This window comes from Protopterus annectens, chromosome 6.part0 (assembly GCF_019279795.1).
Source record: "Protopterus annectens isolate FY-2018-M chromosome 6.part0, PAN1.0, whole genome shotgun sequence".
Taxonomy (NCBI): domain Eukaryota; kingdom Metazoa; phylum Chordata; order Ceratodontiformes; family Protopteridae; genus Protopterus; species Protopterus annectens.
Genome location: NC_056737.1, coordinates 1,558,210,042 through 1,558,225,686, shown reverse-complemented (window position 1 = coordinate 1,558,225,686; position 15,645 = coordinate 1,558,210,042). Strand labels below are relative to the sequence as shown.

The following is a 15,645-nucleotide window of genomic DNA, read 5'->3' as shown; positions in this document are numbered from 1 at the left end:
ATGGGTCTATATCAGAATATCGAAGTTTTAAAACTTCGAATGTTCTAATATTGACCCATTTTCAGCGAATGCTAAAAATAGCTAAGCTGCAGAACATCGAATTTTTTCCTAGGGAAAGAATTTGTTTGGCCGGTTCTGTGGCTTCGCAATTTTCAGCGATGTGGTAGAAAGTTACGGGTCGGGTTCAGGTAAGTTTGCAATTGTGTGGACATTAGAGTTAGGGCACAGGTTAGGTGAGTTAGGGTTAGGGGCAGGTTAACTGAGTTAAGGTTAGGGCGCGGGTTAGGTGAGTGTGCAATAGTGACGGATCTTAGGGTTAGGGTTTGGGTTAAGTGAGCTTGTGTTGTGTGCATGTGTTTCGGAATAGCAAATTTTTTTCCCTGGGGAAAAAATTTGCTGTTCTGAATGTTCGATATTATGTGGCTTAGATATTTTAGGTTCGATGAAATAGCGTTTGCTGTTTTCATCTTTCGATAGCATGATATAAACGCTCTTTAATATCCCTATCAAGCTTCTTACATTTCCTGTCAAATAAAAATTTACACTTTTCATCAATCTTTCCTTTCACATTTAAGTATCTGGATCTTTCTTCTTCCACAGTAAATAGTAAATCAGTGGTAATCTCATTATTAGTTTTTTCTATATCATTAAGTAATGTGTCCATTTCTCATTCATTATCTTTAATGATGGCCCGCAATATGTCCAAACCACAATGATTAAAAATCTTAATGAGTTCTTTGTGGAACTCACTACCCTCTTTAACATTATTTGGATACTTGTAAATACATAGTCCATACACTCTTGTAAGTAACTGTTATCCATATTTAAAAATTTATATCTAAGCATTAAAACGTACAGCAGGCTCACATTTATACTATAATTGTTACCTTGGTTCAAATTGAACCTTCGGTTAGTATCCTCACTAGGTACAGAAAAGTTACACCTAGATTTTAACCATCCCTGCACAGAAGACACCCCCCCCCCAATCTTTTGCATTATTGTCAATACAGCTAAAAGCCAAAAAAAAAAAGTCACCTTGGTGGGAGGCGTGAGTTGTTTCCTTTCCCTCACGCGTATTGGAACTCTTGGGTCCAGTCTGGGAACTGCTGTCCCTTAAGTCCCCACTGGGTTCGTGGGAGTCATTTTCTTCTGTATTCCCTCTCCTGCGACCTCTTAAGGAGCCCCACTAGGATTGGGTGAGGCTGTAAAAGGAACTGGTTAATTGTTTTGTTAATGGGAAGGGAGGGTTATTTAAAGAGATTACTAGCTTGTGTAACTATTCATTCTGATGAAGTCTAAGAACAAAAACGCAAGTTATTGTTTTGTGGCATTAAATAAATCATTTTGGTTCACCGACCTGAAGAGGAGTTTTGTTTGCTGGTTCTGCAAGTGCTTTGGTTTGTAATGATTTTGGTTCAGTTTCCAAGCACTTTTTCCTTCTCGATTGTGCTCATTGCCCTTACATGAAGTACAATACTTAAAACGTGAAGTACTCTTCTTATCCGACATCTTGATAGAGAAAAACCACCAAAGGCCCCTATAGTGCCTTTTTTAGGCAGGCAGGGTTCAAGTAACAAATTCACCACTATAACAGGAACAGGCAAGCAAAAACTGAGGGTAATGCTACTCAATGCTAGAAGTCTAAATTTCAAAATGCACTCACTCGAGGCACTCCTTAAAATGAAGAACATCGATATCTGTGCAGTGACTGAGACCTGTTTCAAGGCTCCAGAGAGCACCCCTGCACTACCAGGCTATAACTCATACCACACTTTTCAGCCATGTAACCTGGAACGAAACACCAAAGGTGGGGGTGTGTCCATATTCATTAAGGATATCCACACCTCCAGGCTAGTTGCTCAGTATAATGCATCCGAGGTTATCCAAGTGCAACTAACTCTTGGCAAAACTGCAATCCAAATTGTAGCTTGCTACAGATCCCCCACCATGCACCAGAATTCCCACTCCTCTTTTCTTGATGTACTGGAAAATATTAGGGTTCAACCAAACACCCTAATAATGGGCGACTTCAACTACCCCACCATTAACTGGGAAAACTACTCATGTACCAACTCCTTAGCGCAACGCTTTCTGGAATTCATAAACTCCAATGCACTAGATCAACTTATCCACACCCCCACCAGGGGCAACAATATCCTAGACCTAGTCATTACCAACATGAGTGACCAGTGTTCCACACCTGAAGTCAACTCCTCATTGGTCCGATCTGACCATAAGCTAATCACCCTTGATATCCACATCCCACCCCCACCCCCCATTAAGGAAACCACAGTAAAATATTTCTCCAAAGCCAACTTCATGCTTCTTAAGACAGAAGTAGTGAACTTCATGACACCCATGCAGATGGACAATACAGTTACAACTGCTGAATCCTACACAAATGCACTCTATAAGCACTTGCATGAGTGCATGGATCGTGCTATCCCAAACAGAACCAAAACGCTATCCTCCAAAAAAAGGAAGCCAATCTGGTGGTCCCCTGCCATAAACAAACTGTACAGCAGAAGGAAGAAACTGTTGCAAAAGAGAGTAAAATCCCATGAGTGGAAGAGCTCCCTAGTCAGCCTCAGTAAGAAGCTGAGATCCCTTATAAGATCCTCCATAGCTAGCTACAAAAATAAAAATGCCACTAATTCCAAGGACAACCACAAAGCATTCTATAGCTATGTCAAGAATCTCAATGGCAACACCCAGATCTGCTCTGAGTTACAGCACAAAGGCACGAAAATTACAGAACCAACTGATATTGGCAACATCCTGGCAGATAGGTTCAGTGCTAACTTTACCCCCCACTCCCACCCCCTAAAGGGCCTACATCTATACAGGAAGAATGCAGAGTCCCTGTAATCACAACTACGCAGGTGAAAGCTGCACTCTCTAAAGCCAAAAACACAGCATCCATGGGACCGGACAACATCCCAGGCTGCGTTTTACACGAACTTCAGAATGAACTGGCTCCCCACTTAAGCACCATGTTCAATAACAGCCTTGCATCAGGCTTTGTGCCCACTGAATGGCGCACACAACAGTTATCCCACTCCACAAAGGGGGAGCCACCACTGATCCCGGGAACTATAGACCTATTAGCCTGACGAGCCTGGTCTGCAAAGCCATGGAACATATCATCATGGAGCTCATAAACAAAGACATTGGTAACCTCCAAACTCTGGATCCCACCCAGTTCGGGTTTGTGAAAGGCAGATCATGCCCTCCTGAACCTGATCGACTTCTTTGAGGCAGTCACCAAAGCCGTAGATGAGGGTAAGGTGGTTCACACAGCCTATCTTGACCTCGCCAAGACTTTTGACACCATCCCCTATTCTGGAATTATAGCTAAACTCAATAAACTAGGCATAAATCCCTACGTCACAAGATGGGTTGCCAACTGGCTCACTGATAGAACCCACACTGTAAAAGTTGCAGACTCCAAATCTGACCTCAAAAAGTTGCAGACTCCAAATCTGACCTCAAACCAGTGACAAGTGGAGTACCACAGGGTTCCGTCCTGGGACCACTCCTGTTTGGTATCTACTTCTCTGAAGTACAGGCTAACACAGAAGGCCTCTGGCTAACGGTTAAGAGATGAATGCAAACTAGGAGCCATAGTCAGGTCCCAAATAATGTGAACATCCTACAGAAGGGCCTCTCTGAGACAGATGCCTGGTGTCAGAGCCATGGCCTCAAGCTCAATGCCAAAAGTGCAGTGTCATCCCCTTTGGTAAAACTCCACTCCATGAACTACCACATAGGCAGCAATCTACTTAACACTGAATGTGATAAGAGACCTTGGGACCCAGGTGGACAGTAGTCTCTCCTTTGATAGTCACATCGCCACAGTAGTCAGGAAGTCCTTCTACATGGCACACCTCATCATAAAGGGTTCTCATCCAGGAAAAAGAGGTCACGTTCCCTCTACTCGACACTCATTAGACCCACTAAAGAGTACAACGCCTTTTGAAATGTACCTCACAAGACATCTGCAGTAGCTGGAAAGGCCACAGGCGTACCTCACAAGAGGATTACTGCACTCAAACAAATGCCCTACACTGACCGCCTAAAAGGTTTTAAACTTCATCAGACAATAACCTCCATTACATCACTTCCTTTTATAGCCTCCACCAAATTCAAAAAATTGTGCCAAATTTTAAATCAAATTGGAGCATGCTCAGTTGTAAAAAAGTGAAAGATAGAATTTTTAAGTACCACAAATCAAGGAATGCATAAATACAATGGATATGGGACTAAATAAATAAAATTAATTATATTTAATACTAACTTCATGTTAAAATTATTTATAAATAAATAAATATCTACATATTATACATTAAATGTATATTAAACATTAATAGAAACACAAACTTATATAATCTTTTAAACAATTGTATTGTAATAAAATTATAATATTTTTAGACTAATTATATATTACATTAACTTATTACTCCATACCCTCCTTCATAATCATAATAAAATTCCTATAACAAATTTTGTATTAATCTTTAATTTTATTCCTAGTTAACGCTTTTAATTTTAAAATTGGCCCTATAGTGCTTCTTTCGTTTAAACCTGGCCAAGAATCTGCTTGTAACTTTATTTGCCAGATAAGTTCTCTTTCTTCCAAAATTAAATTCCAAGGAATTTTATATTTTATTTCCACCTGATCTATTACCATATAATAAAACTTGTGATCATTACATTCGTTAACATGTTTTGTTAACGCGTTATTCATTTTCTTATTCTTTATTGCATATTCATGCCCATAAATTCTCTCTGTGAACATTCTTTCTGTTTTACCTATGTAAAACGAGGTACAGGAATTACACCTCGCTAAATAGACAACTGCTTTAGATTTACAATTAAATTTCTTTTTCATGTAATATTTATTATCTCGTATACTATTTCCTTCTTGGATTTTATAACACCATTTACATGCTCCACATTTAAAATTCCCAGTCTTCATCTTCTCCTTTTTATTGTTATTGGTAGATTTCAATAAATCTTTAAAACATTTCCCTTTTCTACAGACTATTTTGAGAAATTTATTTATATGTTTTTTACACTGCGAATCTTTAATTAAAATTTCCCAATTATTATTAAATACATCCTTCAAAATTTGATAATCTTGTGTATAAATAATTACTAAAGCCTTTGAAAATTCTTCGTGTTTATTATTCATATATTTACCAATATCTAAACAATCATTGGTGCTTCTACTATCTAGCTTAAGTGTGCTTGCTACAGGAAGAATGCAGAGTCCCTGTAATCACAACTACGCAGGTGAAAGCTGCACTCTCTAAAACCAAAAACACAGCATCCATGGGACGGACAACATCCCAGGCTGCGTTTTACACGAACTTCAGAATGAACTGGCTCCCCACTTAAGCACCATGTTCAATAACAGCCTTGCATCAGGCTTTGTGCCCACTGAATGGCGCACACAACAGTTATCCCACTCCACAAAGGGGGAGCCACCACTGATCCCGGGAACTATAGACCTATTAGCCTGGCCAGGCCTGGTCTGCAAAGCCATGGAACATATCATCATGGAGCTCATAAACAAAGACATTGGTAACCTCCAAACTCTGGATCCCACCCAGTTCGGGTTTGTGAAAGGCAGATCATGCCCTCCTGAACCTGATCGACTTCTTTGAGGCAGTCACCAAAGCCGTAGATGAGGGTAAGGTGGTTCACACAGCCTATCTTGACCTCGCCAAGACTTTTGACACCATCCCCTATTCTGGAATTATAGCTAAACTCAATAAACTAGGCATAAATCCCTACGTCACAAGATGGGTTGCCAACTGGCTCACTGATAGAACCCACACTGTAAAAGTTGCAGACTCCAAATCTGACCTCAAAAAGTTGCAGACTCCAAATCTGACCTCAAACCAGTGACAAGTGGAGTACCACAGGGTTCCGTCCTGGGACCACTCCTGTTTGGTATCTACTTCTCTGAAGTACAGGCTAACACAGAAGGCCTCTGGCTAACGAAGTTCGCAGATGAATGCAAACTAGGAGCCATAGTCAGGTCCCCAAATAATGTGAACATCCTACAGAAGGGCCTCTCTGAGACAGATGCCTGGTGTCAGAGCCATGGCCTCAAGCTCAATGCCAAAAAGTGCAGTGTCATCCCCTTTGGTAAAAACTCCGTACCCATGAACTACCACATAGGCAGCAATCTACTTAACACTGAATGCGTGATAAGAGACCTTGGGACCCAGGTGGACAGTAGTCTCTCCTTTGATAGTCACATCGCCACAGTAGTCAGGAAGTCCTTCTACATGGCACACCTCATCATAAAAGGGTTCTCATCCAGGAAAAAAGAGGTCACCGTTCCCCTCTACTCGACACTCATTAGACCCACTAAAGAGTACAACGCCCCTTTTGAAATGTACCTCACAAGACATCTGCAGTAGCTGGAAAGGCCACAGACGTACCTCACAAAGAGGATTACTGCACTCAAACAAATGCCCTACACTGACCGCCTCAAAAAACTCCAACTTTACTCCGTAGTATATTGCCCACTCAGAGGTGATCTCTGCCTAACATATACAGCTACGTCAAACCCAGAGCTGTTGGACATGCTACAGAAGAAATCCCAATCCCTCCGAGCTACACGCTCTAGGGACCTAAACCTTGTCACCACAATAAACAGGACATGCTGGAGAGACAGATTCCTATCCCAGAGACTTCCCATACTCTGGAACAGGCTACCCATCTATGTCAAGCAAAGTTCTTCATTAGCACTCTTCAAGAAAAATCTTGATGAGTGGATGGGAAACAGGAAATACACCCCGGGATCACATCTGTGTCTCTGCTCGACAGTGACACAGGAAAATAACTTTCTTGGGTGGCGTAAGCCAGGGAACCTTGTTGGCTAGGCTTGCGTAGGCCCTTGGGCCGATAGCCTAGTACCTACCTATGAACCTATATAATCCAACTGTAATCAAAGTCAACTCCATTCAAAAAAGTCACAAATGTAACAATACACTGGTATGATAGAGAAAAGAAAATACTGGGTGATTTTAACTACCCTGCCATTAACTGGGAAAACTACTCATGTCCCAACACCTTTGCACAATGGTTCTTGGAATTCATAAATTCCAACGCCCTGGATCAACTAATCCATAGTCCCACCAGGGGCTCCAATATCCTAGACCTGGTCATTACCAACATGGGAAATCAATGCTCCATACCTATCGTCACCCCCTCGTTAGTCAGGTCTGACCATAAGCTAATCACCCTTAACATCCACATCCCACCCCCAAACCCCAGTAAAGAAACCACCATAAAAAACTAAGCCAACTTCATGCTTCTCAAGTCAGAAGTGACAAACTTCATGACACCCATGCAGACGGGAACTGAAAGTTCAACTGCTGAATCCTACACTACACTGTACGAGCACATCCACTCATGCATGAATCGTGCCATCCCAAATAGAACCAAAATGCTCTCATCCAAAAAAAGGAAGCCAATCTGGTGGTCCCCTGCCATAAACAAACTTTACAACAAAAGGAAGAAACTTTTGCAGAAAAGAGGAAAATCCCAGGATGCAAAAACTCCCTCTTACTAGCCTCAGTAAGAAACTGAGATGCCTCATGAACTGATCCACTTTTAAGTTTCAAAATTGGCTTAAAATGGCCAACTTCCAAAATCAGTTTATCCATTAGCCATATCGGGTATTCCTTATTAATAAACATATTATAATTTTATTACAATACATTTGTTTAAAAGATTATATAAGTTTGTGTTTCTATTAGTGTTTAATATACATTTAATGTATAATATGTAGATATTTATTTATTTATAAATAATTTTAACATGAAGTTAGTATTAAATATAATAAATTTTATTTATTTAGTCCCATATCCATTGTATTTATGCATTCCTTGATTTGTGGTACTTAAAAATTCTTTCACTTTTTTACAACTGAGCATGCTCCAATTTGATTTAAAATTTGGCGCAATTTTTTGAATTTGGTGGAGGCTATAAAAGGAAGTGATGTAATGGAGGTTATTGTCTGATGAAGTTTAAAACCTTTTAAACGAAAGCGCTTACGTATATTTGTGGTTTGTTCCTGGCGTTTTTTAATTTGTTTTGTGGCTGTATAAGTTTATTTCGTAATTAAATTAGATTTATTCATCTGGCTGGTGGCTTTTCGTTTATAACAGTTCATTAATTTGGTCTTTCTTCAGTATATATACAGGAAGAATGCAGAGTCCCTGTAATCACAACTACGCAGGTGAAAGCTGCACTCTCTAAAGCCAAAAACACAGCATCCATGGGACCGGACAACATCCCAGGCTGCGTTTTACATGAACTTCAGAATGAACTGGCTCCCCACTTAAGCACCATGTTCAATAATAGCCTTGCATCAGGCTTTGTGCCCACTGAATGGCACACACAACAGTTATCCCACTCCACAAAGGGGGAGCCACCACTGATCCCGGGAACTATAGACCTATCAGTCTGACGAGCCTGGTCTGCAAAGCCATGAAACGTATCATCATGGAACTCATAAACAAAGACATTGGTAACCTCCAAACTCTGGATCCCACCCAGTTCAGGTTTGTGAAAGGCAGATCATGCCTCCTGAACCTGATTGACTTCTTTGAGGTAGTCAACAAAGCCGTAGATGAGGGTAAGGTGGTTCACACAGCCTATCTTGACCTCGCCAAGGCTTTTGACACCATCCCCCATTCTGGAATTATAGCTAAACTCACTAAACTAGGAAGTAATCCCTATGTCACAAGATAGGTTGCCAACTGGCTCACTGACAGCACCCTCACTGTAAAAGTTGCAGACTTCAAATCTGACTTTAAACCAGTGACAAGTGGATTACCACAGGGTTCAGTCCTGGGACCGCTCCTGTTTGGCATCTACTTCTCTGAAGTACAGGTCAACACAGAAGGACTCTGGCTAACAAAGTTTGCAGATGACTGCAAACTAGGAGCCATAGTCAAGTCCCCAAATGATGTGGATACTCTACAGAAGGGCCTTACTGAAACAGATGATTGGTGTCAGAGCCATGGACTCAAGCTCAATGCCAAGAAGTGCAGTGTCATCAACTTTGGGAAAAACTCTGTATCCATGAACTACCACATAGGTGGCAATATACTAAACACCAAATGTGTGATAAGAGACCTTGGGACACAGGTGGACAGTAGTCTCACCTTTGATAGTCACATCGCCACAGTAGTCAGGAAGTCCTTCTACATGGCACACCTCATCATAAAGGGTTCTCATCCAGAAAAAAGAGGTCATTGTCCCACTGTACTTGACACTCATTAGACCCACTATAGAGTACAACGCCCCTTTTGGAATGTACCTCACAAGACATCTGCAGTAGCTGGAAAGGCCACAGAAGTACCTCACAAAGAGGATTACTGCACTCAAACAAATGCCCTACACTGATCGCCTAAAAAAACTCCAGCTTTACTCCGTAGCATATCGCCCACTCAGAGGTGATCTCTGCCTAACATATAAAAAAGCTATGTCAAACCCAAAGCTGTTGGACATGCTACAGAAGAAATCCCAATCCCTCCAAGCTACATGCTCTAGGGACCTAAACCTTGTCACCACAATAAACAGGACATGCTGAAGAGATAGATTCCTATCCCAGAGACTTCCCATACTCTGGAACAGGCTACCCATCTATGTCAAGCAAAGTTCTTCATTAGCACTCTTCAAGAAAAATCTTGATGAGTGGATGGGAAATAGGAAATACACCCCGGGGATCACATCTGTGTGTCTGCTCGACAGTGGCACAGGAAAATAACTTTCTTGGGTGGAAATATTCAGGGTACCTTTTTGGCTAGGCTTGCACAGGCCCTAGGGCCAATAGCCTAGTACCTACCTATGAACCTATATAATCCAATATAACAATACACTGGTATGATAGAGAAAAAAAAGAAACACCTGAATAAAAGACAGCTAATAGGTTAAACAATGCCAACTATGGTATTGAAGAAATACACAAGGGTAAGGGAGGAAGGCCATACCAACAATGGTACTTGAAAGTGTACCAACGGTAACTACGGGTAGAGAGGAAAAAACAAGGTCAGACAGAAGAAAAGACACTAGAAAAACTAATCGCTTAATAAAATATGAAGCTACCCAAAATCTTTCACACAAATATCAAAAAAGGTTTCACTTAGCTGAGAACTTCGGCTAAAACGCGGCTATAAGGCTACGCAGCAAATGAGATCTGAGATAACAGGAGAAGGGCATTCTGGACAGAGACTTAGCTCGAAAGATTTTTGGTTGGTGAGAGCTTGGTAAAAAGGCCAGCTCGGTTCCAAGGGCTTGGAACCAAACCCATCAGTGATGAATGGAAAGAAAATTAACATCAGATCACTATTTATAGCTTAAGCCAAGTGAATCTAGATATTCATCTCTGTAAAAATAAGAAAAAATATCTTAATTCTACATATAATATAATTACTGCACTTTTACACCCTCACCCACCCCAGCAGCCTAAAACCACAGCATTTAACATTAAACATGCTTTAGTCCAGCCTTTCTTTTGTTATACTGTAAAATCTACATTTCTTACAACTAAAAATCACTTGTTTACTTTACTTTCTTTAATGCACACATCAGTCATTGAAAAGATTCTTCTCACATTTAAAATACCCCTGTCTACACAGTACACAAAACTGGTTTACTGTATATAACCTGGAGTTCATATTGTGAAATGTGTTATACAAATACTAATAAGAACAAAAGTTGCTTTACGTAGTTACTTTTTTTCCTCTTTTAGTGTCTTTCTAAAGGTTAAAGTAGGATATATGCTTTACAGTCCATGCACAAGTTTAACAAATTCAAGAAAAGTCCTGTCTTTTCAAGCCACTTTCTTGCAAAGCCATATTTCACAAATGAGAATGATGTTTTAGTTTACCATTTATTCACTAATTTCAGCATTGCTTTTCTTCTTCCTGTTCAACTTAATCTCCCAGCACCAGACTCTGGTTCAAGTCCAAAGTACTCCTGATTCTTCTAGTCAACTGATGTGATTTTTTTCCTGTTTCTCAACCGTCTTCCTTTGGAACACTGGAAAAAGGTTTCACTGAATGTTTCTGTAAGAGCTTTGTCAGTAGAATGAGAAGGTGAAGCCCAATTCCTTTTATGGATATATATTTTTAAATTCTTCCTTAACCTGATCTGCATCCAAAAATGCATTTGATCCTCCAGGAAACAATATTCTGAAGACAGCTGGATATAGCAGCTTGAATCTCACACTTGTCTCTGGACATTCCCTGATTGCTGGGATAAATTTGCTTCTCTTCTGCCTGATATACTGTGAATAATCATTTTCCACAAACACTGTCTCCAATTTTTAATATGATTTCCTTCTGCCATAGTTTTGTCAGGAACAACTCCTTCTGCTGGTATGACTGCTTACTTATTTATACAGGCATTGGCTGCTTTCTCATAGCGAGGTTTGGAGCACACACTTAATGTGTCCTTTCAATTAGCAAATGTTGGTGTGGAATACCAGTGCAGTTGCTTATTTGTGCTTTCATAAAATTAATAAACTGGGTTCCTTCCAGTTTCCCTGGTACAACAAGAAAATCTCAGTTTTTCTCTGTGCTCTGTCTTCTAACTCTACCATTTTTGAAGCCGATCTTCTTTATCAGTGTCATATTCTGCCAGACTTTTCATTTCAACCTCTGATTTCTGCAATTTTATCAGTCCATTTGAAAAGCTACTTAAAACTTCTTCTATTTTTCCAATATTTTGTTACCTGACTTGATATACTCCTTCAATGTTTTATTTACTTTAATAACCTCTGAATACATTTGATTTATTTTCTTTTAAATTACTGGAAACCATCTCTTGTACCAAAGCAGAAGCTTGAAATGTTTTTTGATGAACAGCTGCCAGATTCTTCCCAGCTCTTTTTCATTCAACTTTTCTGGTAGATTTTCTTTTGGGTTCTCTACATTTCTTATTTGCTAGCATCCAGGCAGTGTATGTATTAGCCAGTAACTGAATTTTACTTGAGCTGACAAATATCACTGGCTCTTACTACTCGGTTTCTTTTTTCACACTGGGAGAGCTGAAATTACACTGCTGATCAGTGTGCATCCATCAAAGAATCTAATCACAGCTACTTTTGTGCAGTTACTCTGAAATTACATAACTTTTTATAGTTGGGTAAACATTTTAAGCTGCATGAGGAAATTATATTTAGTATGTCATTTCCACTTTGAGACAAAAACAATGCCTCAGAACTGTGTCCTAGGTTAATTATCAATACCCATTGAATAAAGGAAAACTGTCAGTTTGCATAGAACATACATAGAATGTTAACTTTGAGAACTAGTAAACTGTTAAAATGCCTATTATTATCTGAGTCATTGTCTTGATCTCTTACCTCTAGCAGCCGTTTTTCCCAATGGTTAAGTTCTGTGCCTAGTCCTCCTTGATTTTCTAGTTCCATCCCGTCTAGATTGGGACACGCAAAATGCTTCCGTGCTTCTTCCTATACAAATCATTTAGTGCAACACAAATCTTTATAAATGGAATGGAACAGATACTTTAATACAATTAACTGGTTGCTACCACAAATAATGTGTATTTAATGTCATACTACAAAAGTCTACTGGAGTTTTGGGAAAAGATTAGTTTGGTAAAATCCAAACAAATCAGAAAAAGAAAAGTTATGTACTTACTATAACTACAGATCTGTGTTGTTTGATTCTGTCCTTCTTCAACAGATGAGTCTATGGATCAAACCTCGGATCCAACTTCGGCCACTATAGACTTTGGATCCAAATCTTAGGCTCCTCTCCTTACTCACAATCGCCTCCTGCCCTTAAAATGACCTCAGCTCAAGTTTGCCTGAAGCCAATTAATAATAACTGCAAGAACAAGGGAAGGGGGAAGAGGGCAGGAAGTCAAGGAAGGATGGAAACAGATAATACAGAACTATATTTAAGTACATAACATCTGTATCTAATGTTGTCTTTTCTGTCTGCTCCTTAACGGATGGGAAAGAGTCCCTAGATAATGAAAACCCTTGGGAGGTCTCATGGAAGGAAATTCCGGCGGATAGCTGAACCAAAGGCAGCCGTACTTCTTGAATGCAAATGCAATTTGTAATAAGAAATGAAGGTATGTACATTGGATCATATGGCTGCAGTGCAAATATCAATGGAAGCTCTTGAAGCAAAGCAGTAGAAGTTGCCACAGACCTAGTGGAATGAGTCTTGATGGGGTTTGTTAATGTCAACCCTTTTGTCTACATGCAGTTGGATAACCATCTAGGAGTCACCTTAGAATCTCCCTGTCCCACTTTGGCTGTTGAGAAAGAGATGAACAGCTGATCAGACTTTCTGATTTTCTTTGTAATGTGAAGATAAAAACAGAGCTGATAGTACATCCAACAAATGCAGCATGTACTCTCCTTTGTTGGTAAAATTAGAAAAGAAAACTGCAAGATCAAGAGACTGGTTTAGTGAAGTCGCTGTAGAGAAAATAAAAAGATGGGTAATGGAATAAAGGATAGATTAGTTCACAGGGACACTCAATCCTTATGAAAGATCAATAAGGAGGTCTGCAGTAAAGGACTTGCAATTCTTAGCTCAAGTAACCACTTCCAAAACTAAAGTTTTCCAAGCCAGAAATTTAAGGTCCACCATGGCTGCAGATTCAAAATGAAGTCTAGTCAAACCTTTGTAATAGAATGGTGATCTCTAAAGGAGGAGTAGGATCCCTTAAGGAAAGTCTTAGAAGAAAAGTACCTATGAGGAAGGCCTTGGATAATTTAAGATTAGTGATAAAGGAATGATTTTCTCCAATATGAAAACTAGAAATGGCAGCTAAGTGGACTTTGAAAGTAGAGTAGCTGTGAAAAGGGGAAGCCAGAAAATATAAATGGCTGGAAGAGGAACTGAAAATGGATCCAAATTCCGATGCAAGGCCCAAACAGAAAGCCTCTTTTACTTGCTTTTGAAAGTCCTTCTGGTAGATGGTCTGTGGGATGAAGACAGAATATGGATTATTTGGGAAGAAAGCCTAGCCTGACTAGCCATCACTGAAAGTGGAGAAATCAAATGGTCAATTTGAGGGCTTGAATGTTCCAGTGAGGCATCCCAGACAGATGAGAGAGACAATCTGGACTGAGATCTAGCACTCAAGCAGAGTCCATCAGATGAGGTCAGAAGGGAAATCATACCTGTTGAGGCTAGAAAAGGGCAATGAGGATTACCGCAACCTTCCTCTCCAAGACTTTCTGTCAGACTTTCGAGATAAAGGAGGAAAAAGGAAAGGCATAATGGAGCCCAGGGGGCCAACTATGGGTCACAGCATCCTTCAGTGACTCCTCCTTCTGCAGTATCACAGCCAAGTATCTGCAGCACTTCATGTTATGAAGGGAAGCAAAGAAATTACAGCATGGTCAACTCCAACAACAGAAAACATGTTCTGCCACCATCAGACTAAGTGTCCACTTGGGAGACAAAAGAACAATTCTGCTCAATATGCCCACTAGAGAACTGAATTTCCCTGCGGTATGCATTGCTATCAGAAATTGGTCAGAAGGAATCATCCATTTCCAAACTCTCACTGCTTCTCAACATAAGTAGGAGAGTGTCTCTCCCCAGTTTATTCATGTACCAGACTACCACAATATCCATCTGAATGGATATCACTCTTAGAAGAAGGAAGTCCAGGAAGGCCTGCAATGCTAGGAGGACTGGCCTCATCTCCATAATATTGATATGAAGACTGGCCTTGGAGGGGGACCTTGCACTATCTGTCCCATGTAGTGCCCCCACCACGCTGGGAAGCATCCATGGTCATTGTGGCTTCAGGAGTAGGAGGACCCAAGGGGCGACCTTGGAAGACAATCAGGTACTCTAGCTACCAGCATATGTGCATTCTGCAAATGTTTGTTAGATGTATTGGAAATTCATGGGTTGATATCTAATGGACCATTGCACTGAATTATCCACTGAAGAACTCTCATATAATATCAGTTTAGAAGAACCAGGCTTACTGGAAGCAGTCATCAATTCTGGGAGGTGAAGAATCAGTCTTGCTGGTAGCTTCTGGCAGGAAAGGACTTCTAATGCCTGATTGTGAAGGGTGGCCAGTCGGTACTGTAGAAGTCTTGCAATCTGGCATCTTGTATCCAGGTTAGTGCATAAAAATTATATTATCTGAACGAGAAGAAACTTGGATAAGTCTGAGTTCACTGTAATACCCAGCTGAGTACAACAGTAGAGCAAGGAGTCCCTGGAATGGGCAAGCATATTTCTGTTGTGGTTGGAGATGAGTCAGTCATGTAGATACAAGAACACTAGGAACCCCTGCAGTCTGAGGTGGGCTGTAACCACCTCTATGCACTTGGTGAACACCCAGGGGATGTGGTAAGACCAAACAACAGGGCCTTGAATTGGAAATAACTGGTTCCCAGATGGAAATGGAAAAACCTTCTGGATTGTCTATTTATCATTATGTAGTGGTACACATCCTGTAAATCCTTTGAGCACATCCACTCATCCTTTCTCAACAATGGGAAAATGGACTGTACCATGACGATCTGGAGCTTTGACGGAGTTGGCTGAAGTCCAAATGTTCCAGATCCATGTTCATCTGGTGAGACCTCCCGGATGACTT

The 15,645-nt window shown here is 40.4% G+C and overlaps 1 protein-coding gene across 1 annotated transcript in view; it reads right to left on the bottom strand.

Annotated features, from left to right (window-relative positions):
- The window catches only part of LMLN (leishmanolysin like peptidase), a 2,253,233-nt gene that overhangs the window by 869,470 nt on the left and 1,368,118 nt on the right, over positions 1–15,645 (bottom strand). Inside the window, exon 8 of the mRNA XM_044073684.1 lies at positions 12,398–12,505. Within this exon, the coding sequence (XP_043929619.1) occupies positions 12,398–12,505 (108 nt within the window). The remainder of the gene's footprint in view (positions 1–12,397; positions 12,506–15,645) is intronic.